This window comes from Malus sylvestris, chromosome 14 (assembly GCF_916048215.2).
Source record: "Malus sylvestris chromosome 14, drMalSylv7.2, whole genome shotgun sequence".
In the NCBI taxonomy this organism is placed as follows: domain Eukaryota; kingdom Viridiplantae; phylum Streptophyta; class Magnoliopsida; order Rosales; family Rosaceae; genus Malus; species Malus sylvestris.
The window spans coordinates 16,929,915-16,954,328 of NC_062273.1; the positions used below are offsets into that span (position 1 = coordinate 16,929,915).

Genomic DNA, 24,414 nt, shown 5'->3' on the forward strand with positions numbered 1-24,414 from the left:
TTAGATGGTTCATAGAAGCGAGCCAAAAGGCCATGAAATCCTTGATTGGGAGGTATTTCCATTTGTTATGCTTCGGGCATAAGTCTTCGAATGAAGATCATGGCGAAGGCTTATTCAGCTCTTCCATGCCATTATTAACGTCAATGGTTTCTCAGCTTCTTGATAGTCAAATGGAGAATCACATCTTGTACCCCACATAAAGTGGTTTATCTTAGAAATGTCCAAATTAGGAAAATCGAATTTGTGATGGTTCGACAATCCACTGAATTGGAAGGAATAAGATTGTGATTGGTGCTTAAGGGAATGAATCATCCATACGCATCAAAGTTAGAACATTTGAGTTTTAAGACATGGTGTTCATTAAAAACGTCGAGTTTTCATGGGTGTATTGTTTTATGAAAACTTCGGGTTTCAAAGGCACTGAATTTGAAACTACAGGTTCAATTTAGTTTATGAATGTTTAGTTCATAAAAGAGAGGTTCCTGCAAGAATACAGAATGCAACATGCAACTAAGTGTAGTGGATTTAAGTTTCTTCAGGAACTTAAGTGTGAGAGCTTCGTTACTATGAAAGTATGTCAACAGTTCAAAGTATAAAAGTATATTATTGAATCATTAATGTCTAAAAGTGATCTTCAGGTCAATAATTTTGGATTCATTATTAGATTAATGGACTGCAAGTCACTTTTAATTAATTCAATAAATTGGGCCATACGGGGTCTATTGTAGAAGCAATATAATATTATATGGTAGCCCAAAAGAGGGCTGGGCGCCATGAGCAAAGAAAGTGCTCGAAGGTGGGCTACAGGCCATGGGTCCAAGGGGTAAGGCTAGCCATTAAAGCTGGCGCGTTGGGCTAAGGGGGTGGCACGGGTTCAAGGCCCAACAGGTTTGCTAGCTTGTGGGTTTGGCGTGGGGAGCCCAACCGTATGGGCTGGCTAAAAAAAATTGTGGGCTAAGGCTAAGCCTAGCAAGCATGGCAGCTTGCTGGCATAGGCCGAGACAAGGGAGAAGAGCTGCAAGTCTGTGCCTGGGAACAAGCCCAACATGTTTCTGGCATGTGGGTTTGGGCTCCAGTGGACCAGGGCTGTCAGGCTTGTGTGATATGTAAGCTAAGCCGGGGCTTGGTTGTTGTTCGATGTGGAGCAACAAACCTAAAAAAAGGCTGCGCAGGTGGTCCAAAGGCATCAGGGTGATGTCATCCCTTGGTAGTGCTGTGGTGATGCCACAGTGGTGCCAAAAATACCCAATTTTTTCGAACTAGGGTATAGGAAACCCTAAATATGCTTCTAATTTATATGGTATACATTGACTCACATATTGGACACAACAAATATAATTGCGTAATGCATGAAACAAATATATGAACATATACAATATATATATATATATATATATATATATCGGAAGGAAAATATAAACATAGGGGGTTCATGCATCATGGGGAATGTTTTCATGCTTCACGGTCATTTCAAATATCTTACTTTATTTTAAGCATACTTGATTTGCAGAAAAGTATATAAGCCTTTGAATTTGTAGAAGTTCCTTCTTGGAAAGCTGGAATTGCATCTCCAATGCGTTATATCATGTTCAACAAAGAAAAATTAAATTGAATCAATAGCATGTAGATCAATTCAATAAAATAGTAAATTAATCATAAAAAGAATGATTAAAATGTTATACTCCCCTGATTGAAGATCAAACTCTCTTTAGCGCAGTGACAAAAGCGTGGTGATAACGTGTTGTAGGCATAATTTACTGAACAATTATGGAGGCCAAAGAGAGAAGGAAGGTGCGGCAATAGTAGAGAGAAAGAGAGAGATGTGTAATTATGGGTGTGTTCTATTCCACTCCATTGTGCCCTTATTTATACTAGTAGGAAAAGTTAATTCCTTACCCTTTTAGGATTACAACTTTTAATAGGTAATCTACTCCTAAGAGCAACTCCACCCATGGAGCCCTCCCCCCTGGCAATCCACTATTGAATCCACCTTTTTGAACAGTAACTGCCTTAAATGAATAGTAACTGACATTAATGAACAGTAATTGCCATTTGCATCTCCACCCTTGGAGCCCTCCCCCCTGGCAATAGGCAATAAATATTAGTTTTTTTTGTTTGTTTAAATAATACAAAATAAAATTATTTGTAATTTCGGATAAGATTTTTTAAATAGTTCTCGTTGCGTCACGTGTCATTTTATAAAAAAAACAATTATTTTTAGCGATGGATTTCGATAAGATTTTTATCCAATGTCATCGTGCCACGTGTCGTTATCTTTTGAGAATCTTTGACGATAGATTTCGATCAGATTTTAACTCGTTCAAAATTGCACCACGTGTCTTTATCCGAAAATATAATTATTGGAGATCGATTTCGATAAGATTTTTATCCAATACGATCGTGCCACGTGTCATTATCTTTTCAGAATCTTTGAGGATAGATTTCGATCAGATTTTTAACGAATGACGGCATGCCACGTGGCCTTATCTACAATCCAATCCTTTCTGAATCGTCCATATAATCCACCATCCATCCTCACAAATCTCACACCAATTTTCTCAACATCTCTATCTCATTAATCATAGTTTCTGCTTCTTCTTCACCATCCATCATTACAATGTCTTCTTCTTCATTAAGGATGATGTGGGAAATCGATCAGCAAGAGGAAGAATTGTTTAACTAATCTGAAGGAATATTCAACCTTCAGATAGCCGAAAATGAGATGGAAGAGGATGAGGAGCGTAGAAGGAGAGATGACGAAACAAGAATGGCCAGAGCCTCACATTCCCGTTTAGTCATCCAGACTGTTGCTCAGATATGTAGGCCCAACTGTTCAAGAAACCTTGATAGAAGCAGGCAACGACGGGGTGAAGAGCTGTTGGACGATTACTTTGTCCATAACAGTGCATTTCCTGATACGTACTTCAGACGCCGTTTTAGAATGGAACGACATTTGTTCAACAGAATCATGACTGATGTTTGCAACCATGATTCTTACTTTGTACAAAAGAAGGATGCTTGTGGTGTTATGGGTCTCCTGCCTGAGAAAAAAATCACTGCTGCGTTGCGGATGCTTGCGTATGGAGCATCTGCAGACCAAGTGGATGAGATAACGAGGATGGGGAAATCAACCATTCTTGAGGCCCTGATGAGGTTTTGCGGAGCAGTCGAATCTTTGTACACCGCAGAGTACCTCCGAAAACCTACTCACTGGGACTTGCAAAGGCTTCTGAAGAAGGGCGAGATGCGAGGTTTTCCTGGGATGATAGGAAGCATCGATTGTATGCACTAGACGTGGAAAAACTGTCCAAGTGCATGGCAAGGCGCATATGGGGACAGAAAAGGATCAAAATCTATCATTTTGGAGGCAGTGGCATCTTTTGATACATGGATATGGCACGCCTTTTTCGGGGTTCCGGGGGCTCAAAATGATCTCAACGTCCTTGCCCAATCCCTAGTGTTCAACGACGTCCTGCAAGGAAAGGCACCAAAAGTCACGTACGTCGTCAACAGACGTAGGTACGAAGGGGCATACTACCTAGCTGACGGCATTTACCCACGGTGGGAAACATTTGTCAAAACAGTGCCACGTCCGCGAAGTGCAAAGGAAAAACACTTTGCAACCTGTCAAGAGGGGTGCAGGAAGGATGTGGAGCGTTGTTTTGGTATCCTTCAAGCTCGTTGGGCGATCGTCAGGGGTGCTGCCAGAATGTTCGATGTAGAGTCACTTCGATCCATCATGATGACGTGCGTCATTCTTCACAACATGATTGTGGAAGATGAGTTCGATTATGATGCGGTTGATGAATATGAGCCAGAGGCAGACACGATGAACAATTCAAGAACACGGATATATTTTGCGCATGATGCCACCGAAAAACCCGTGCAACATGACCCATTAGAAAGGGATGGACGTTACAATGAAAGGGTCATTCAACGATATACTGCACTTCAAAGGTCATCTATGCACATTGATCGACAAATTGACTTGATAGAGCACCAGTGGGCATTGAAACAAGCTGAAGATACTTAAGTTTATTTAGTATGTTTGTTTGTATTTGGTGTGTTTATGTAATTTTATTTGGTGTGTTTATGTAATTTTATTTGGTGTGAATTGTTTGGTGTGTTTATGTAATTTTATTTGGTGTGTTTTTTGTAGTGAGTTTTTTATTATTTCGTATGTTTATGTAATTTTATTTGTTGTGAATTGTTTGGTGTGTTTATGTAATTTTATTTGGTGTGTTTTTTGTAGTGAGTTTTTTATTATTTCGTATGTTTATGTAATTTTATTTGGTGTGAATTGTTTGGTATGTTTATGCAATTTTATTAGGATAAATATATTACGAAATTAAATACATGTACTCTCACTTTTAATAAATTACTAACTTCAATAAAATGGAAACAACATAAATAATAAATTACATAAGTACCCTATTCCGATTACATGGAAACAACATAAATAATAAATTACAACCCAAAGTGATTGGAAAACTATGGGCTCCGATTACAAAAGTACCCTATTCCTCACCACTTAACCAATCTGTGGTGCTAGGATCATCATGTCTTGTTGTGCTAGGACCATCTTGTCTTGATCTCGCTTCTCTTGCACGCCTCCTTTGCACCACATCTCGCTTCTCCGACTGCCAAAAATATTTAGAATTTGGAGACATCCCTTCTAAACGCGTGTTCATAATGTCACGATCTCGTTGTGCAATTCTTTCTTCTCTAAGCAACTCCCTTTCTTGCCTAAGTAGCTCTCTTTCCCTCTGTTCAGCTTGAAATGCTTGTTCAATAGCTGCAGCTTTTGCCTCATCTCTAGCCTTGTCAGCTTCATATTTCGCCAATTCCCGCGCCAACGTCAATTCACCTTGACGAGCAAGTTCTTGCATGTACTTTCCATAATCATTCTTGGAAGCACTCCCTTTCCTCTTTGAAGCCTTCTTACCTAGAGGCCTAATTGGATAACGGGTCGACCCCGACGCTTGTTCAGGAATGGGCGTTTTAGGCACTTCTTCTCCATCTTCTTCATCAACATGGGGGCCATGATCGGGTGTAGAGTGTGGAGGGGTGCTGTGTAGAGGGATGCTATTCATGCATACTTCTGGACCAACAGGCACAACTTTGAATTTAGGACAATCTTTAACAATATTCCAACATTCCCACCGGGTGAATGATTTGTTTCTTGATTTGATTTTGGCACCATACCATGCTTGTGCTTGAAGTTGCTACAAATGATTAATAATGAAATTATTAGGTAACAAATAAATAATACAAACAAATGAATAATAATGAAATTATTAGGTAACAATTAAATAATACAAACAAATAATAATAATGAAATTATTAGGTCACAAATAAATAATACAAACAAATAATAATAATGAAATTATTAGGTAACAAATAAATAATACAAACAAATGAATAATAATGAAATTATTAGGTAACAATTAAATAATACAAACAAATAATAATAATGAAATTATTAGGTCACAAATTAATAATACAAACAAATAATAATAATGAAATTATTAGGTAACAAATAAATATTACAAACAAATGAATAATAATGAAATTATTAGGTAACAATTAAATAATACAAACAAATAATAATAATGAAATTATTAGGTCACAAATAAATAATACAAACAAATAATAATAATGAAATTATTAGGTCACAAATAAATAATACAAACAAATGAATAATAATGAAATTATTAGGTAACAATTAAATAATACAAACAAATAATAATAATGAAATTATTAGGTCACAAATAAATAATACAAACAAATAATAATAATGAAATTATTAGGTCACAAATAAATAATACAAACAAATAATAATAATGAAATTAGGTCACAAATAAATATTGCAAACAAAGAAATAATACAAACAATTAGGTAACAAATAAATGAAATAAACAAATAATTATAATCAAATTAGGTAACAAAATAATAATACAAATAAATAATTATAATATATTCTTACCTCATCCGCATAATTTGCCCCACTTCGAACATTATTACTAGCTTGTGTCAAGGCATCTCTCCACGTAGTAAAGGAATGACTAAGTATTTTCCAACGACTGGATATCGATTCTTTGGTTCTTTTCCCACTCATTTGCTCAACAAATTTGGTATGAATTAAACTCCACATTTTTCGCAATTGCATCTCATTACCCGTAAGGGAATTATGAGTAACTTCAACCCAGCTAGTGCACAACGCAACATCTTCAAGAAGCGACCAATTCGAACCTGCATCAGTAGCCATTTTGTGGAAAAAAATTGGATTGAAACTTTGAGAGAAAGCTAGGAATTTAATTGAAAGTAGTTGAGAAAATATGAAATTGTGGTGTAAGGTAGATGGAGAAGAAGTGGTATTTATAGAAAAGTAAAAACAAATTTTTACAATTTTTTTTTCAGATTTTTTACATTTTTTCAGATTTTTTACATTTTTTTAAAAAATTTTATTCAAATAATTAATCTCTACCGTTGGATTTAAAAAATTTGAATTCCAACACTCCAGATTGTGCCACGTGTCACAACGGTAACTTTTCTTAATTTTAAAACTATTTTTTCTTTTTTTTTTTAAATTTATAAAGCAGATTAATATCAACCGTTGATCTCAGATCGAACGGTTGATATTAAATCAGCTTTTTTTTTTTTTTTTTTACCGTTGTAAATCGGACGGTTGTTATTAAAGATCCGTTACAATCGAACGGACCGTGGGAAGCCACGTGGCTTCCCAACGGTCACTGACGCGGCCACTTGCGCCTGAAATCTTGTCGGGCGACGCGCCCCCACTCGCGAGTGAGGGGCACGCACCTGACACAAAAAAAATAAAAAAAAAGGGCCGGACCCAGCCCTTGCGTCACGCTGACGTCACTGGGCTCGGGCCACAGGCCTGTCGATTTTCCACGGGCCTTGAGCTCGGGCTCCCACCCTTACTCCGGCCCTTCAACGCTGGAATTGGATTGACTAGCCCTCGGGCTCCCACATGGGGCCTGTCCCCCGTCCAAGTCCAATGGCTGGACTTGCTCTAATAGGAATATAAGAGATATTCCAAGATATACTAGGATTTGCACAATCACATTCCTAATCTAATAGGACTGTAACATATGCGTTATTTTCATTTGATTATTCGATTACACGATGAAAAATAAAGCGAAAGTCGTAGAAGGAGAATATTTGTCTAAATTTAGAAAATTATTTCCTTTTACAGGCCTTGGTTATAAAGGTAATTTCTCCTAAAAATAAAATAATAACTCTTGTTAGGTGTTGTTATTAACCCCTTCAAAAATGTTACCATGCATTCTTCGTTATATTAAATTTTCATTTTGTTGTTAATTATGCGGAGTTCGTGATGGTCTTTTTGTAGGGATGAGAAAAGTTATTGATACTACAAAAATATTGTACATCAAATTTATATAAAACTAGATTTTGTCTTCACTCACCCCTAAATTATTGTAATAGTTTCAAATTGTTTTCCTCTCCTTAATTTTAAATTAAAAAATAAAACTTATTACAATGAAAAAACAATTTGCAAGGCTAAGCCTTTAAGTATTCTTCTCCATATCCCGCCAAGGCTTTCTTTGGTGGATGTTGGTGTTGGTCATGGACGATGGAGAATGAAAAGAAGCAAAGAAGAGATTTGCGCATGAGGACAGTGTGGATGCAAATTTCTGCCATCTTCTCCTTTGATGAAAATACTCCTGCAAAATAATAACTCTTAAGATTAAGGCCAAAAACCTCATGCACCCACAATGAATTGGGGGGGGGGGGGCTTTGGAAGATGAATCTCTGATGCCAAAGTTAGAATTCTAAAAATAATGTGTTTAGGAGTTTGTGGTAACAAATGACTTAGCTTTTTAGTGGGATAATAGGGATATTTATAGGGGAGTGGCCGGCCCTATTTGGAGAATAGTGGCCGACCATATATGGTGTAATTGGAGAATAATTGCAAGATATTATGTGAAATAATATCTTGCAATTAACATGGTAATTAATCCCAAATTAAATAGGAAGTTTTGGGAGTTACATTTTGAATAAGGATTTGATGAGGAGTGATGAGAGGGATTTGACTAAATACCATTTAGATCACCTTTGACTCTTCCTTGATTGAGTCGTTATTGTCCGCTGGATGGGTGTGGGAATCCCGGTGTGCATTGAGGGTAATTTTGTCCTTTAACCCAAAAGTCCACGTGTCATCTCCATAATTTTCTTGATTATTTTTTACTCCACAAATGCCCCCACACCTGCTGGGCTGCTCGTAGAAAAGGGTAGCAGGTGTAGAGATCTCCAACTCTGATGCAAATTCCCACTTGGACTTGGAATTAGATTATTCTAGGAAAGGGATATAAATCGCCTCCAAAGCCTATTTAACCCTACCTTAAGTAGGGGATTAAATTAACTTCGGAGGGCAATTATTTATCACTACAAGAAAAAGAGAAAGCTAGAGGATATTTATTCCCTCTCTCATGGCACTCTTCTTAGTTTTCCCATGCAAAGAACCGTTTTCTGTTGATTTCTTTGTCTTCTCTGTCCCGCACCAATGTAAGAAAAACTTAATTTTCTTTGTCTTCTTCTTGGGTTGTGCTGCCACGGGGTAGCCATCTAGGTGGTGTAGCACGTCGGTTGGCAGGGGCTAGGAGTCGACTCAGCATGGGCCGAGGAGGTGGTATGGCAGGGGCTACAGTTTGTGGTGCTCAGCTTGACTAGAACCAAAGGCTAGCTTGACATAGGTTGAGCAAGTGGTGTGGCATAAGCCATAGTTTAAGCTGTCACGTCAGGGCTACTTGCTAAGAATGAGGAAACTGTTTGAGGTTCGATTTCTTATCTGTCGTAGATAGAGCAATCAATAACTGAGCTGCCAAGATCGGAGCTACTAAAGATGAAGTGTCGGATGAGCGAACTGTTGAGTGCGAAGTAGCTACTGCCCCCTCACCATTTACTGCTTAACTGGTTTTCGAGTATTCGATCTTTTGAGCTATGTGGCCTGCATCACAACATCATAAAGATCTGTGGAATATGAAAATCATTAACTAAACACATCCAAATAAGTAGTTGTGTGGAAATTCATTGGCAATTTGCCCTTTTCCATTGAAGAGTAAACCCAGATGGGCATCAAAGTATTAGTTTATCCTCTTGCACTGGAGAGCTTACCTAGATGGGTGTCAGGAAATTAGTTTGCCCTATCGTACTAGAGAATAATTATTTTATCCTTTCGCACTAGAGAGTAGACCCAGATGGGTGTCGAGGAATTAGTTTATCGTCTTGCACTGGAGAGTAATTAGTTTATACTCTCGCACTAGAGAGCAAACCTAGATGGGCGTCGAGTAATTAGTTTACCCTCTCGCACTGGAGAGCAATTAGTTTATCTTCTCGCATTAGAAAGTAGACCCAGATGGGTGTCGAGGAATTAGTTTACCATATTGCACTGGAGAACAATTTGTTTATCTTCTCACACTGGAAAGCAGACTCAGATGGGTGTTGGGGAATAAGTTTACCCTCTTGTACTAGAGAGCATACCCAGATAGGTGTCGAGGAATTAGTTTTCCCTCTCATACTAGAGAGTAATTAGTTTATTCTCTCACACTGGAAAGCATACCCAGATTGGTGTTGGGGAATTAGTTTACCCTCTTGTACTAGAGAGCTTTTAGTTTATCTTCTCGCATTGGAAAGCAGACCCAGATGGGTGTCGATAAATTAGTTTACCTTCTCGTACTAGAGAGTAATTAGTTTATCCTCTAGCACTGGAGAGCAACACATAGATGGGTGTCAGGGAATTAGTTTACCCTTTCGCATTAGAGAGCATACTCGAATGGGTATCAAAGAATTAGTTTACCCTCTTACACTGGAAAGCAATTAGGTAGTCCTCTCGTATTGGAGAGCATACTCGGATGGGTGTCGGGGAATTAGTTTACCCTCTCGCATTGGAGAGCAATTAGTTTATCCTCTCACATTGGAGAGCTTCCCTAGATAGGGGTTTAAGCAATTGTCGTAGACAGTAAAGCCAGGCTTATGTATAACTTTTTAAATCTTCATTGAGAATAAAGAAACGTATAAATTGTGCTAAAAGGTAGAAACTACATAAACATTGGATAATCCTCAGCTTGTGAGGTCTTGTTCGTCAAGCTGCTTGAGACTTTGAACTTATTTGGAAAAGCCTGAACGGGGTTTAGGACATAATGAAGATTTCCCCTAGCATTCCATCATGTTACTACTTGATGAAAGTCAGATGCTTCTTTCTTTTAGAGCTGTCCGTAGACTAAAAATGCTCAGACCTGGCAAAAATGCCATTAATTCGAATAGCCTTTGAGGAGGGTTTAGTGTTGGCTTCCGTTGCTTGTATGGGCCATGTCGTTGACCTTTCAAGATACTTGTCGCATTAACGCTCATTTGTCAGCTTCTCAAAATGCTTCTTCCACTTCAAGCCACCGTTGGTAGTGTGGCATGGTCCTTGATGGAATGTGCAATACTTTGTATGATCCACCCTGGTAAGATAGTCATTCATAAGTGGCGGCAGTTCGAACCAAGGTTCATTCTTGAGCTTACGGAGAATCTGGCCGATTGAAATTGTGAACATGGTGAATGTTTCAGGCGTTGAGTCTTCTGCACTTCTTTTTTTACTTGTTTTTACTAGACTGCTTAGCGTTATCTAATTGTGTGTGCTTCTTCACTAAAGCATACAAAGCTACCAGGATCAGTTCTTCTCCCATGATCAATTTTTAAAATAAAGTTGCTTGGTGGAAATCCCATTTCTGAATGTGGCCGTTATAACCAACAATCTTGGCCTTCTCCACTTTAAACCTTTTGACATAGTTACAAATTATCTTCCTCGGGTCTTTTACAATGTTGAAGAGATGGTTGGACGTCCTTTTGATTGAGCAGTTAGACGGATACTCCTTAGTGAAAACTAAGGAAAGTTCGTTGAAACTTCAAATCGATCGTGGCGGTAGGGTGTGGAATCAGTCTTGTGCCTTGCCTTGTACGGAGTAAAGTGAGGCATAGTGAACCCGCAAGGTGGATCTGTCCACTCAATTTTATCCATGAATGGTAACTCGCTTATGTTGGTCATGTATCGTCGAAGCACCTCGTTAGTAGCCTCGTTGTGCTGGAAAGTACGCAATCGTTCAGTTATAAGACTTTTAACTTGTTCCTGAATTTGCCTCTGTTAGGGCAGCAGAACTTTTAGGTACTCCCGGTCGTGACTAGTTGGTCTAGGCTATTTTTCCTTATGCTCGACTCATTTATGTGACAACTGCGATGTATGTGGCATATTCTGACCAAGCGAACGGGCTACTCGCAGGCTGGCGGTTGAACTTGAGCCGGATTGAATGGCTACTTATCTCCATCCATCCTGCTACCTACTCCGATGTGAGGTAGAGAATGCTCATGCGATCCTAGCGGCGAATGAACACTTCGCTCGGAAAGTTGTCCACGGTTATAATCGGAGTGTGGCCTCAACTGTGAATGTATGCTCATTTGTGGGCTTAATCGAGAGTGAACGCTCCTCCGCATGCTAAGATGAGAGTATATGCTATCCTGAGGACCCAAGGGGTAGTGTAAACTACCAGAATGCTTGATTTGTGGGTAGATAAAAGGCTGCTTGTCGAGATGTGACTGAAAAAGTTCGTCGTCTGCCCCTTTTCTACTTCAGGATGCTTCGTCTAGGCATGCTGCATCTCGATATGCTTCAAAAGTTGATTCACCAAGGTCGTCTACTGCACGAGGGTGCTTGTCAACTCTATAACTTGTTGGGACAAGTGTTGTTTGCCATGCGGGATGAAAGAGCTTAGATGTTAGTTTCTCCATTGGTGGTAAAAGTGTAGTGGACTCCGGGTGCAAAATTTAAGCTGGGATAGGTCAATTCCGTAGAAACTCGAGAAAAAAATGCCCCCCGATTCAATTGTCGGTCTAAAAATCTGAAGCCAAGACACCTGAACAGGTCTTGAATAGGTCGAGATCGCCAAGTGAGCCATGGGAGTGGGGCGTGTGGGCACTAGGAATGCGTTGGATCTATGTTGATGGGGCAGCGGCTTGGGCCAGCTCATTACGGGCTTAGCTCATCTGCCTTGCGGCTTGGGCTGTTTGGGATGCTAGCATAACTACTCCCTACTCTCCATGGGCTTGCTGCCATAGAGCTGGCCCACTCCCTACTACCACGGTGGTCCTCGTGGCTGCCATGGTGGTGGTGCTCTCTAATGGCAAAGTTGCTCCTCTTGCCATAGTGTTGAGGCTCGTGGTTCGTCGTGGTGGGGCTACATCTCGTCCTCCGTCACTCGATTCCGATCTTTGAACATAGGAAGTTATATTCGTCGTGGTTTCTGAATTTCCCGTCATTGTATTTATCCTTTACCTATTCAAAGAATTAAAAATTCTAGGAATAAGAAAGTACGAAAAATTTACGAACGAAAGAGAAATGAGAAACTTTAAATGTAAGAGTCTTCTTCGAGTGTGTGAATCAAATTCTTAATGAAAGTACCAATTTGTGGATGCAAATTTCCGCCATCTTTTCCTTTGAAGAAAATGCACCAGCAAAACAATAACACCTAAAATTAAGGCCAAAAGCCTCACGCACCCATAATGAAGGGGGGCTTTGGCCGAATAATCTCCAATGCCAAAGTTAGAATTCTGAAAATAATGTGTTTAGGAGTTTGTGGGTAGCCAATGGCCTAGCTTTCTAGTGGGATAATAGGGTGAATTATAGGGGAGTGGCCTCAAGGGAAATTATGAGATTTATCATGGATTTATAGTGACTAGCATGCATATACAATTCAAAATTTATATACAAAAACAACGGAAGCATATTATCACATATTATCAAAGCTATAGTCATGCAAATCCCCTTCAAGAAGCATAGGTTCATATATGATGCATCTAACAAAAATGAAGAACAAAGTGAAGGTATAGTTTTATACCTCTTGATCTAGACTTGAGACCAAGGATGGACCACCTCCAAGCTCTTTGTTCTTGGAACTCCTTGAGTCTAGCCTCCCTCCTTGCTTCCTCAGTTTGATAGATTTAGAGCTCTTTTGATTGTCCTCTAGTCTCCAAAGTAGAAGACCTCTAAAGATCCACACCCACTAGTGTAGTGAGATGGATGTTGGAATAACCAAAAGGGAGAAAAGATAATTAGCTATTTCTCCCTTATGGTGGCCGGCTATACTGTGTGTAGAGAGAGAGAGACTTTTGTTTTCTCTAGTTAAAAAGAACACACAAAAACCCTAATGAAACTTTTTCATTAAACTTCCTTTATGTATGTAAAAGAAGTAAGTCACCTTTTTGACTTTGTCTCTCTCTATGCTCATCCTTGGCCGGCCTCCTTTGTGTTGTTTGAGCTTTGGGCTTTTATCATTTCAAGTCATCATATGCTTGAATAAAAGCCCAATGGGTTTGGGCCCGATGGACCTGAATGAACCTGTACTTTTCTTTAAGCCCAAAACGATCTTTCATCGTTTTTATGATTTCTTTAGACTTTTTAATTAATCATAACACTTAATTAATTCCATCATCCTTTAGTTATCTTACCACAAGAGTGTTTCGGTGTACAATCATTTTAGGTTTTAATTAGCAAGGCAGTGAGGTGATTGGTATCAATCCAATTGATTAGTATTTATCCATCACTTAGTGAATTAAAACTTACTTTTAATTCTCCTTCTTCTTTGATGAATACTTATTTAATCATCTGGAAGAACTCACAAGCGATGAGTGACATCTAACCATATATCATGGCTACCCAAGCTAATGTAGAATTTGTTCGGAGAACCTATTCAATTGGAATTACAATGTAATTCGATCCTTCTTTAATACAATACTCACAATCACATTACTAGGGTATGGATACTCCCTTAATGTGATTATATCAAGCTATATGATTCTATTGAGTCGTATGGGAACGTTTTCCATCATCACGCTCGATACTTCGGCTGAAGATTTCTGAATCATATCTAAGAGTATTCATCCTCTCATACCGAGGATTAGAGATCCTTTGTTGATCATTCACATGCCTCTGAGAATAAACCACTGACCCCAACAATGCATAGAACACATCCAAGATGAGATGTGGTCACGTCTCATTATCAAATGATCAACAACGTATCCCCAAGACAACTATGATGTCTCAGGTCAAATGATTACTTACATTATTCCAACTAGTAGAGTTACTTGCTGGACATTTGAGTAAACCTCCATTCAAGTACTCTTGTTTGATTGTGTTCAGTGAACTCATTCCCATAATGAGCACCTACATACTTGTCTTAGTGTCACTACACGAATGGCATAAGACTTTCCATCCTTCCCATTGGAAGGGGACATACTATGTACTGGTCTATGTATTGTCAGAATCCCTCTGACAATCTTATAACCAGGAACCTTTTGGACATTATGGTTATGTGAAGAAGGTGTCTGCAATCTAACATCATTAGATTACTTCTTCCATCGATCCATTGTCCATGGATACACTATTTAGGACGTATATCATTTATTAAGATAGTCTCAATGAGTGACTGTTCCTTTTGCTGTATTAAAGTCATCAATATATACACACATTGTCCTGAAAGGTTTCTTGATGCGAAAATTAACTTAACACACAAATTAAACCCTCTTGTATCAATTGTAGTAAAGAATGTAAGTAGGGATCGTTATGGACCGGGGATTAGAAGGGCTTGCTAATAACCTCTAAACTGACTTAAAAACATATAAACAAAGTTAAAAACACTAAACTAGACTCAAAGAATTCAAAACAAACTCAAAGAACTCAAAACAAGCTAAAAATGCTCAAATCTGTCTAAAAACACAAACTGGGCAAATTTGGACTCTAAACACACTTTTGGACGAATTTTGGTTTTAACTTGGTTCGAAATACTTAAAAACACAAACTAAATCAGTTTCTAACTAATATGACTCAACAAGGTAAAGGGGGTTTTGGTTTTGACGAATTTGAAAACAAAGCCAGTAAATTAAAGAACTAATGAAATTTGCACGAATTTGAGTAGATTGAATGGATGGAAGGCTAGCTAGGAGGTTCTTCTCCACACATGACACACTTGCAAACAAAACGATTTCCAGTTGCTTTTCAATAAACTATGAATTCTCAACGCCCCAGATTAACTGTGAATTGCACTAATTAACCCTCAGATTTTCCTAATTTCATTGAATTGGATGATTGCATACAACAACCCAAAGCATTCCCCACAAGTTCCCTACATGAATTGCATAATAGAGATACAAGCAAGAATCATTAAGTTCTATGAAAATCATAAGCATTGACGAAACACTTGTAACTATGAATTGCATGAAACTTATGCCAAGAATTTACTTAACACGGTTGTGACGAGCAACCTTTACTACTTATGAATATAAGTTCATAACGATTAGGTGAAACTCCCTTATATCCTCGCATCAAATTTATGCATGAAAATAAAGCGTGCACTCTCAACCAACATACACAAATTAGTTTTAATTCAAATGGATAAGTAAATTGAATTCACAACTGAAAGTAATCAAATCATATTGCAAGCATGAACATGGTTTCGAATTCCCCCCCCCCCCCAGCTAAGGGGGGTTTAGTTCCTCATGCTCACAAAGCAAAGATAAACAAATTTAGACATTGAAAACAAAAGAATGAAAACACCTAAAAACGCTCCAACAATCCAACTTGAATGGCAAGCACGTCCAAGGGTCCTCTTTCTTCTCTTTGTTGCGGCACCAGGTGTGGTTTGATGGATGCGTATGGATATATGGAAGGGAATGACTGAATGTGTTTAGGTTGGTTGGAGGCCACGACAAGGAAAGGGAAATGAAGGTGCATGGAATTGTGTTTTTGTTGTGGGAATGTGCAGAATGGTTAAGAAGAAAAGACTCTGCCTTGCGGCAGAATGTGTCTTCCTCCCTTCTCCCTAAACTGTCTGTGTGAATGTGTCTTTGGATGGATCTTCCCCTTTGTTATGATGAAGGGTAGATGTATTTATAGGCTAGGGAGAGGACCACCATCTAATTAAGGTGGTAGTGATGTATGTTGTGGTAATGAGTGGATGTAATGGGTGTAGTGGGTGAATGTTTGGTAATGAGTGGATGTAATGGGTGTAGTGGGTGATTGTTGTGGTAATGAGTGGATGTAATGGGTGTAGTGGGTGAATGTTTGGTAATGAGTGGATGTAATGGGTGTAGTGGATGGATGTTTGGTAATGAGTGGATGTAATGGGTGTAGTGGATGGATGTTTGGTAGTGGATGGATGTTTGGTAATGAGTGGATGTAATGGGTGTAGTGGATGAGTGTTTGGTAATGAGTGGATGTAATAGGTGTAGTGGATGGATGTTTGGTAATTGTAGGTCAACACACTTGCACACACACATGCTGATTTCTAGCCTTCTAATCTTCAAAAACGTCCATCCTCATGTCTCCATGCTTGCACTATCCAATATTGGCCCAAAAATGCTCCAAAATGCTCCAAATAACACTTTGTTGCCAACTTTGTTATTTGAACCTAAAAACACACGAAAATAGCTTAAAGTACGAAAATAACTAGAATTAAACTAAGTAAATGCCAAGAAACAAGCTAACTAAGTTGCATAAATATGCTCCTATCATTTCTTCCAAAGATTGACTTTCAGGGCATATCTCCAACAATCTCTCATTTGCACTAAAGTCAATCACTATTGCATCTCATAAATGCTAGTTGAGTGAACTTGAGCTAGTAGGCCAACTAGGTTATGCATTAATCCTTTTAACTTAAAAAGATTTATTTATTAAATGTTTCCAAAAACATTTAACGTTATCTCTTCTTTGTGTTTAAAATACTTTAACGAGACCTTGATTCCATGGCTTGAGCTATCGCCCAATTACGTCGCAGTATCCTACTAATGACCTTATGGTTTGGATTCAATCATTAGTTCAAAATGAACCCCGTCTATTTGAAACACCTTTTGAAGCAGTTTCTAAAACTTTAATAAATATCAACAGATATTTCGTTTGTATACTTTATACAGACCATGCTCTAACCTTGAGACCATTATAGTACCATACTAACAATACAGTCATATGATTAGTACTTCATCCACCATGAAGTTCCATTTGTTAAAATGGGTTATTGTCACTTTGGTTTATATAACCTAAGTGAATGCACGCTTCTAGAGTCTCACTTTGATATTCCTTTCTCAAAGGTAATAATACTTTATCAGTTGCTACGGTTCTGATCCTGGGCTATCGCAATATCTTAAAGTGACAACCCCGAGGGTTATTCACCTTTGGATATCATCTCACAAGTCCATGCATGTGTCTCTTTTGTGATTTTGTGACATATTCTTTATAAGGGTCATAAAAGCAATTTTCTATCATATGTAGAAATACTTTCTCAAATCTTCAACGTTTGAGATTCAATTTCCCTATATAACATTCTTGAGACAGCCTTGCTATATCAATAAGTCCATTTTAAGTCTATACTTCAAAATTGACCTTGTCACAATTTGTCATTTTGAGTAACATCAATATTTATTACGTCTATCAAATAGACTTCATTCATAATATGTTGCTCAAAAGTATGACATCACTCCCACTGACCTTATTGTAACTAAGCATTCATTCGAAACCTTAAGAAAAACATAACACTTATATATTCTTCATTTGAATGCATATAGCTCCCACTAACTTGTCTTGGATCTATTAACAATCTTTAAGATCCATTAGCTTATTGATGATGTCTCAACATTTTTGGACAATCAACAATTCAAGCTAACACAGGTTATTTAAACGAACATACACAAAAGAATTCATTCTCAAGTAATTCCATTTGAAATGTATGACTTGTTTTATCGAGTCCATTCATTTAAATTATATGGTGTCAAACATCATATTTCAAGTTTTATTCATACTAAAACCTTTTAAAGTAGTCATATAAGAATTATCCAAATCATTAGTGGAAGCATGGCTTCTACTAAGGATATAGGAGTTCAACCATTCCTTCTAGGTGGTTGATTTAATTCCTTTTTAAAACTACATAGAGCATTATAGTTACATGAGGTGTCGAAATCGGATTGTCTTGTTGTTAAACTATGTGTTGTGACTCATTTTGAAACTATTCCCTTTTGTTTCATCAACTTGTCCTTTTGCTTTGTACTTAGCTTGTTCTCGTAAAAGAGAATGATGGACAACTCCCAACATATAACCATTTTATGCTAGGTTGGTGAAACCAACATTCATAGATTATTCCTAGAATGTTACACAACATAGATTTTAACGCTTCGAAGCGCTTGAGACCTTTAACAATTAAAATTACAAGCTCATTAATAATAGTGTTATACTATTAGTTTTAGACAACTATAAACCAATCATATTCAAGTTTATATCCTTTTCTCACCTCCCACTGTTTCTCATGACCTTAATGAGAAATCGCATTATACATTCAAAGTGTATAATCATGAAGTATACGGGTAGAGGACACTGTGGAGTAGTTTAAAACCTTTTAAGCTTATTATTCCAACTCCACTAAGTTGATGTCTTGTTATTAAGTGACTAAAGTCTTTAAACCTTTTATAGATTTAGAAACTTCATCATTGGTTTGATCACTAACACATTTGACATTTCTTAAAATAATTTAAGAATGTCCAATTAGTTGTTCAAAACTACTAATTGAACCAAGAGTGATCTTGGTTATTGTGGTTAAGTAAGTGATAACCATATAAGAAACATTTTTCTTATGTATTACTTATGTCATTATAATGTGATCTTCCTTTTCTTCAAGAAAGGAATCTCTAGACTTTCTCAATGCATATAGAACTCATATGTAGGCAATTGGAACCAAATCTAAAGATTCATTGTATCCATCTATGGCCAACATGTAAGATCTATCCTTAATTGATAAATCCAAATTTTGGATATCGCATTATATAAATGATACATTTCTTGTATCTCAACTAGAATACAACAAGACAATATTCAATTCATAACACTACTTTGAGGAACAAGTATAGTAGCAGGCATTCATCACATTACATTGATATGATAAGTTAAACATTCATAATGTTTTAATACAAAAGAATTAGCTCCTATATTAGAGACTAATTATATACCTTCATATAGGCACCAAAAGTGGGTCTTCCATCATATGAAGCCACATAATAAGTTCTTAGCAAAATAAGAAAGTTTAAAGACTATCTTTAAGTGCCTAACAAACTTCCTAAGTAGTTAGCAAAAAAAAAAAATTAATGGCCGAACTCTTCACTCCATCATTTTCTTTGCTCGTCCATCTTCTACTTGGTTCCTTCACCTACATACAATTGCATAAGTGATTAGCATTTTATATCAAATATAAAGATTAGAAGATCTAACAATTAGAATTGAAGATAAGAACAAAAACCATACCTTGTGGCTTGTCCTTCAGAGATGCAAGGTATAACCTGCAATTCCTCTTCCAATGCCCATCCTTTCCATAATGATGGCAAGTCCCCTTGGGCTCTTTTGCCTTCTTTTTCTTCACTCATTTTTATGCCTTAGGAGTGGGTGACTTCTTCACCTTTCCTTTGCCTTTGCCTTTCAGCTTAGCCTTAGAAGTGGATGGCTTGTTGTAGGCTACTGCAGCAGTCCCCAAACGTTCTCTTTCTTCATAGTCTTCTCAGCAGTTACTAAGATGTTTAGTAACTCAGAGAGAGTACTATCTATCTTGTTCATTTTGTAGTTCATAACGAACTGCGAGAACGTATCAGAAAGAGAAGCCAAGATGAAGTCCTGGGCCAATTCCCCGTCAAGTAGAGTACTTAGGTTCTCCAATTGTTCAATGAGTCCAATCATCTTCAGTACATGTTGATGTACTGAGGCTCCCTTGACCATTTTGGTCTTCACACTGATAGTGCTGAAGCGACGGTTGCGCATCCCTTCACCATATAACTCCGTAAGACGAAGTATGATGGAGGATGCACTGTCCATACCCTCGTGCTGTCTCTGCAACTCCTCATTCATGGAAGCCAACAGATAACACTTGGCTTGTGTATCATCCTCAACGTGCTTGTCATGCTTAGCACATTCATCCTCAGTGGCCTCAGGGCCAAGAGGTATGTGAGGTTGAGCCTTGTCTAGTACGTAAACAATTTTCTCCAAGGTTAGGAGAATCTTGACATTACGGTACCAAGATGGGAAATTGTGCCCCTCAAGGCAATGCTTGTTGAGTATCTTTGCAAGTGTGCTTCCAACCATATCTAAATACATAACAATAAAATAAATTAGTTTGATTGTTGATTAAGTCAAACGATTCGGGTCTTTAAACCGAATGACACCACCCACTATTTTTGGAAAATTCCATATCCCTCAAGATGAAATCTGGGAGATTTCAATGAAAGCTCCTAGCAGGTTATGGGAGGCTCACTATTACCAAGCTCACCTCACGATGATACGATGTTGGCTAGCAAAAATAATAATGAGAGGGTAGAATTACCCATTCACAATAACCTCTTGTGATTACCCATCTAGTTAGCCTTTAGAGAACAATGCTTCACAATGATACGATGTTGGCACCGTTTCTCTTAGTTAAGTTTTTGACCCACCATGCTGGTTTAGATAGGGGTCCAAGTATGACCTCACGATGATACGATGTCGGCCATACTCGTTGCCTACCATCACCATATCAAATGTTTGAAATAGACTCCTCCTGAGTATAAGCACATACTTTGAACTCCCCCATGATAGGGTGAAGGCGGTGTATAAGTCATAAACGATTGGAGCCTACCATGTGGAAGGCCACGAAGAAGTGTTCAAAGCACCTCTCCGCTTTCAACTTAATATTGGATGTTGGTTGAGGGATTTTAAGGTCTCATCATTTTATTTATTTAATCACATTATAATAAATTGTGTCCTATTACAACTACTAGTCCAAAGTAAATGAAATTAGTAGCATATGATATCTCCACTATTCATTTTCGCAAAACAAATCAATATCAAAACAATTTTTTAAAATATTGAAGATATATATTACTACTAATTGTGTTCATTTTAGTTTAGTAGCATATGATACCCCCACTATTTGTTTTGAGAAAAACAAATCAATATCAAAAACGAATTTTTCAAATATTGGAAGTAACTACTACTACTACTAAGGTTTTTGCATTCCTTTAAATTTTGACTTTATAGTTATCTTAGGCTCTTTGGGTGACTATGGACTTATTAGGTTGATTCAACAACGAGCCAACATTGTTGAATAAGATATAGGGAAGAATGTTTCGTTTTAATTACGCACTTTCAATCCAATTAAAACATTTTTTCATTGAGCCATTAGAAACGAAAGACAATCATTCATTTCTAATTAGGGCGTTGGACCCAACAAATCTTTAATCTCATGAAAACCCCTTTTAATATGTCTCCTTACCAATAGTTAAAGAAACTCTAGTCTAGTACTAGAGGGAATCAACTAATTGAAAGAGATAAAGAAGTAATAAGAATTACAAACCGATTTGTACAAATTCCTACAAATTACATATACTATGACGAAGAGAAAGATTAACGTCTAACGTGTTGAGGTCCAATTGAAATAGAAATTAAAACACATTCCCAAGTTTCAAACAATTTGAATTTAGCGGCCTTTCTCATAGCTCAATTATCGTTTAAGGCACAAGTCCATAGTCAACCATTTTCTAACTACTTAATCACATTAAATAATTTAATTGGAATGCAACATAATCAATTAGATTTAGTACATATAGGCATAATTGTATGATGAGTTTAAACTATGAAAAATTAAAATCAAAGTATTTTGACCTCTTAGAAAGGTGGGGCCGAAATGCAAATATAGAAAGTTAGGGGTCAAACCGTAAATACTAGAAAGTATAATCAACTTTTAAAATTGCAAAAGAGCCCATAAAGGACTCATCATTAGATGTGGCCGGTTGAGTGATGGGGAGAGGGACAATGTCAAACTTGTTCCCTTTATTTCAAAATAAAGTAGAAAACCATACTTTTCCTTGTCACCTTTTGTACTTTAAAGGTATGGTTAGGGTATGGCCACCTAGTCAAGTCTAGGAAAGAGTAAATCTAGGGAAAGCTTTTGATGGAAAGTTTATCATCCAAATTCAAAAAGCAAAGTATGAACACAAGAATAAAACCATGAACACCAAGAACAAAACCATGAAAACAATTTCAAGATTTGCACTTTCTTGGTGACTTTTTCAAACCAAAAACAAAAAAAACAAAAGTGACAAGGTCTTTACTTTCTAGCTTCAAAGTGTGTGTGTGTGTGTAACTTAAAATAAAACACCAACACAAGCCAAAACCCCCCCCCCCCCAAAAAAAACCATGCGCTTCCCTATGGTACAAAAGCCCCAAATTTTGTTCAAAAAACTCACTATTCATTCATGCATCCAAAACACTTTTGCATACATATCTTTTTCAACTCTTGAAACACATTTTTCAACACTTTGAAAAACAAAAAGATAAACATATTTTGAATGAAGAAATAATATGTCAAACATAAAATCAAAACCCATATGCATAAAATCCAAAAGGACACATCAAATATAAACCTTTGGCTCTTGATACCACTTGAAGGGAAATTATGAGATTTATGAGGGATTTCTAGTGACTAGCATGCATATACAATTCAAAATTTATATACAAAAACAACGGAAGCATATTATCACATATTATCAAAGCTATAGTCATGCAAATCCCCTTCAAGAAGTATAGGTTCATATATGATGCATCTAACAAAAATGAAGAACAAAGTGAAGGTATAGTTTTATACCTCTTGATCTAGACTTGAGACCAAGGATGTCTCAGGTCAAATGATTACTTACATTATTCCAACTAGTAGAGTTACTTGCTTGACATGTGAGTAGACCTCCATTCAAGTACTCTTGTTTGATTGTGTTCAGTGAACTCATTCCCATAATGAGCACCTACATACTTGTCTTAGTGTCACTACACGAATGGCATGAGACTTTCCATCCTTCCCATTGGAAGGGGACATAGTATGTACTGGTCTATGTATTGTCAGTATCCCTTTGACAATCCTATGACCAGGAACCTTTTGGACATTATGGTTATGTGAAGAAGGTCTCTGCAATCTAACATCATTAGATTACTTCTTCCATCGATCCATTTCCATGGATACACTATTTAGGACGTATATTGTTTATTGAGATAGCCCTAATGAGTGACTGTGCCTTTTGCTGTATTAGAGTCATCTATATATACAGACATTGTCCTGAAAGGTTTCTTCCAAAGATTGACTTTCAGGGCATATCTCCAATATGGCCGATCCTCTTTGGAGAATAGTGGCCGGCCATATATGATGTAATTGGAGAATAATTGCAAGATATTATGTGAAATAATATCTTACAATTAAAGTGGTAATTAATCCCAAATTAAATAGGAAGTTTTGGGAGTTACCTTTTGAATAAGGATTTGATGAGGAGTGATGAGAAGGATTTGGATAAATACCATTTTGATCACCTTTGACTCTTCCTTGATTGAGCCGTTACTGTCCATTGCATGCGCGTGGGAATCCCAGTGTGCCTCGGGTAATTTTGTCCTTTTAACCCAAAAGTCCACATGTTACCTCCATAATTTTCTTGATTATTTTTCACTCCATAGAAAAGAAAAAGAATTGAGGAGAGACAAAGAGAGAAGTCATGATGCAGAGAAAAAGAAATCCTAAGAAAAAACTGATTATTTCAGTCACTTTAAAAAAAAAAATCACATTCTGACTGACTCCCATAGCTCGCTTAACCTGCCCAAGCACCTACCCTTTTTTCTCACAAATATGGATTAATCAAGGTAGCTAGTCACTTTTTAGATCCATTTTTAGCACCGTTCTACAATCACCCTCAACATTGAACCTTGAGATGGTTAAAATGGTTATGATAGAGATAATGTACAACTTGTATGAAATAAGATTGTGACACTTGTAATAAGATTAGGAGACATAGTTATAGCTGTTAGAATATGCAATCGTAAATGTTCTAGTATAAATACTCTCATAGCATAATAACTTCCTAATTATGTAAGAAAATCAGAAAAACTATACCCTCTCTCTCTTCAATTTCTCTCGACTTCTCTCTTTAAAATCTATGTATTCAACCTTCTACTTCTTGGTTTACATGGTATCAATCGCCATTGTTGCTGACACATCTTTTGATCCTTGATCGGTTCCCGCTTTTCATCTTCTTTGATCGTAATCTGGTGAGCTTTAATCTTTTTCGACAAGCTCTGATAAGTTTTCTTTTGCAAAATTCTAGGGTTTCACGGTGGTTGTTTATCTTGCTCATTGCTCTTACAATCACGGTTCTTGATCTTTCTCTTTACTAGTTTCTTGATTCAATTTCTGCGAAAATGGTAACTGCTTCTCAACTTCAGTTCAGTCAACAATTACTACCTTAATTTCTACAATTTCAACATCTGTCAATGTTAAGCTTGATGATTTGAATTTTCTCAAC

At 37.3% G+C, this 24,414-nt stretch overlaps 1 protein-coding gene across 1 annotated transcript; it reads right to left on the reverse strand.

Moving 5' to 3' along the window:
- Window positions 1-4,370: 4,370 nt before the first annotated feature.
- LOC126599064 (uncharacterized) lies at window positions 4,371-6,141 on the reverse strand. Its single transcript, XM_050265427.1, has 3 exons — window positions 5,987-6,141; window positions 4,623-5,225; window positions 4,371-4,385 (listed from the first exon to the last, which is right to left on the reverse strand). Exons 1-3 carry the CDS (start codon window positions 6,116-6,118, stop codon window positions 4,371-4,373), a joined length of 750 nt encoding a protein of 249 aa, XP_050121384.1. The 5' UTR covers window positions 6,119-6,141.
- Window positions 6,142-24,414: the final 18,273 nt, after the last annotated feature.

What these genes read in the sequence shown, in the direction of transcription:
- LOC126599064 (XM_050265427.1), bottom strand. Translation starts at nt 6,118, where the DNA reads ATGAGTGGGAAAAGAACCAAAGAATCGATATCCAGTCGTTGGAAAATA. An exon ending in GGGCAAATTATGCGGATGAG is followed by an intron (nt 5,226 to 5,986) that starts GTAAGAATATAT and finishes AATCATTTGTAG; the next exon opens with CAACTTCAAGCACAAGCATG.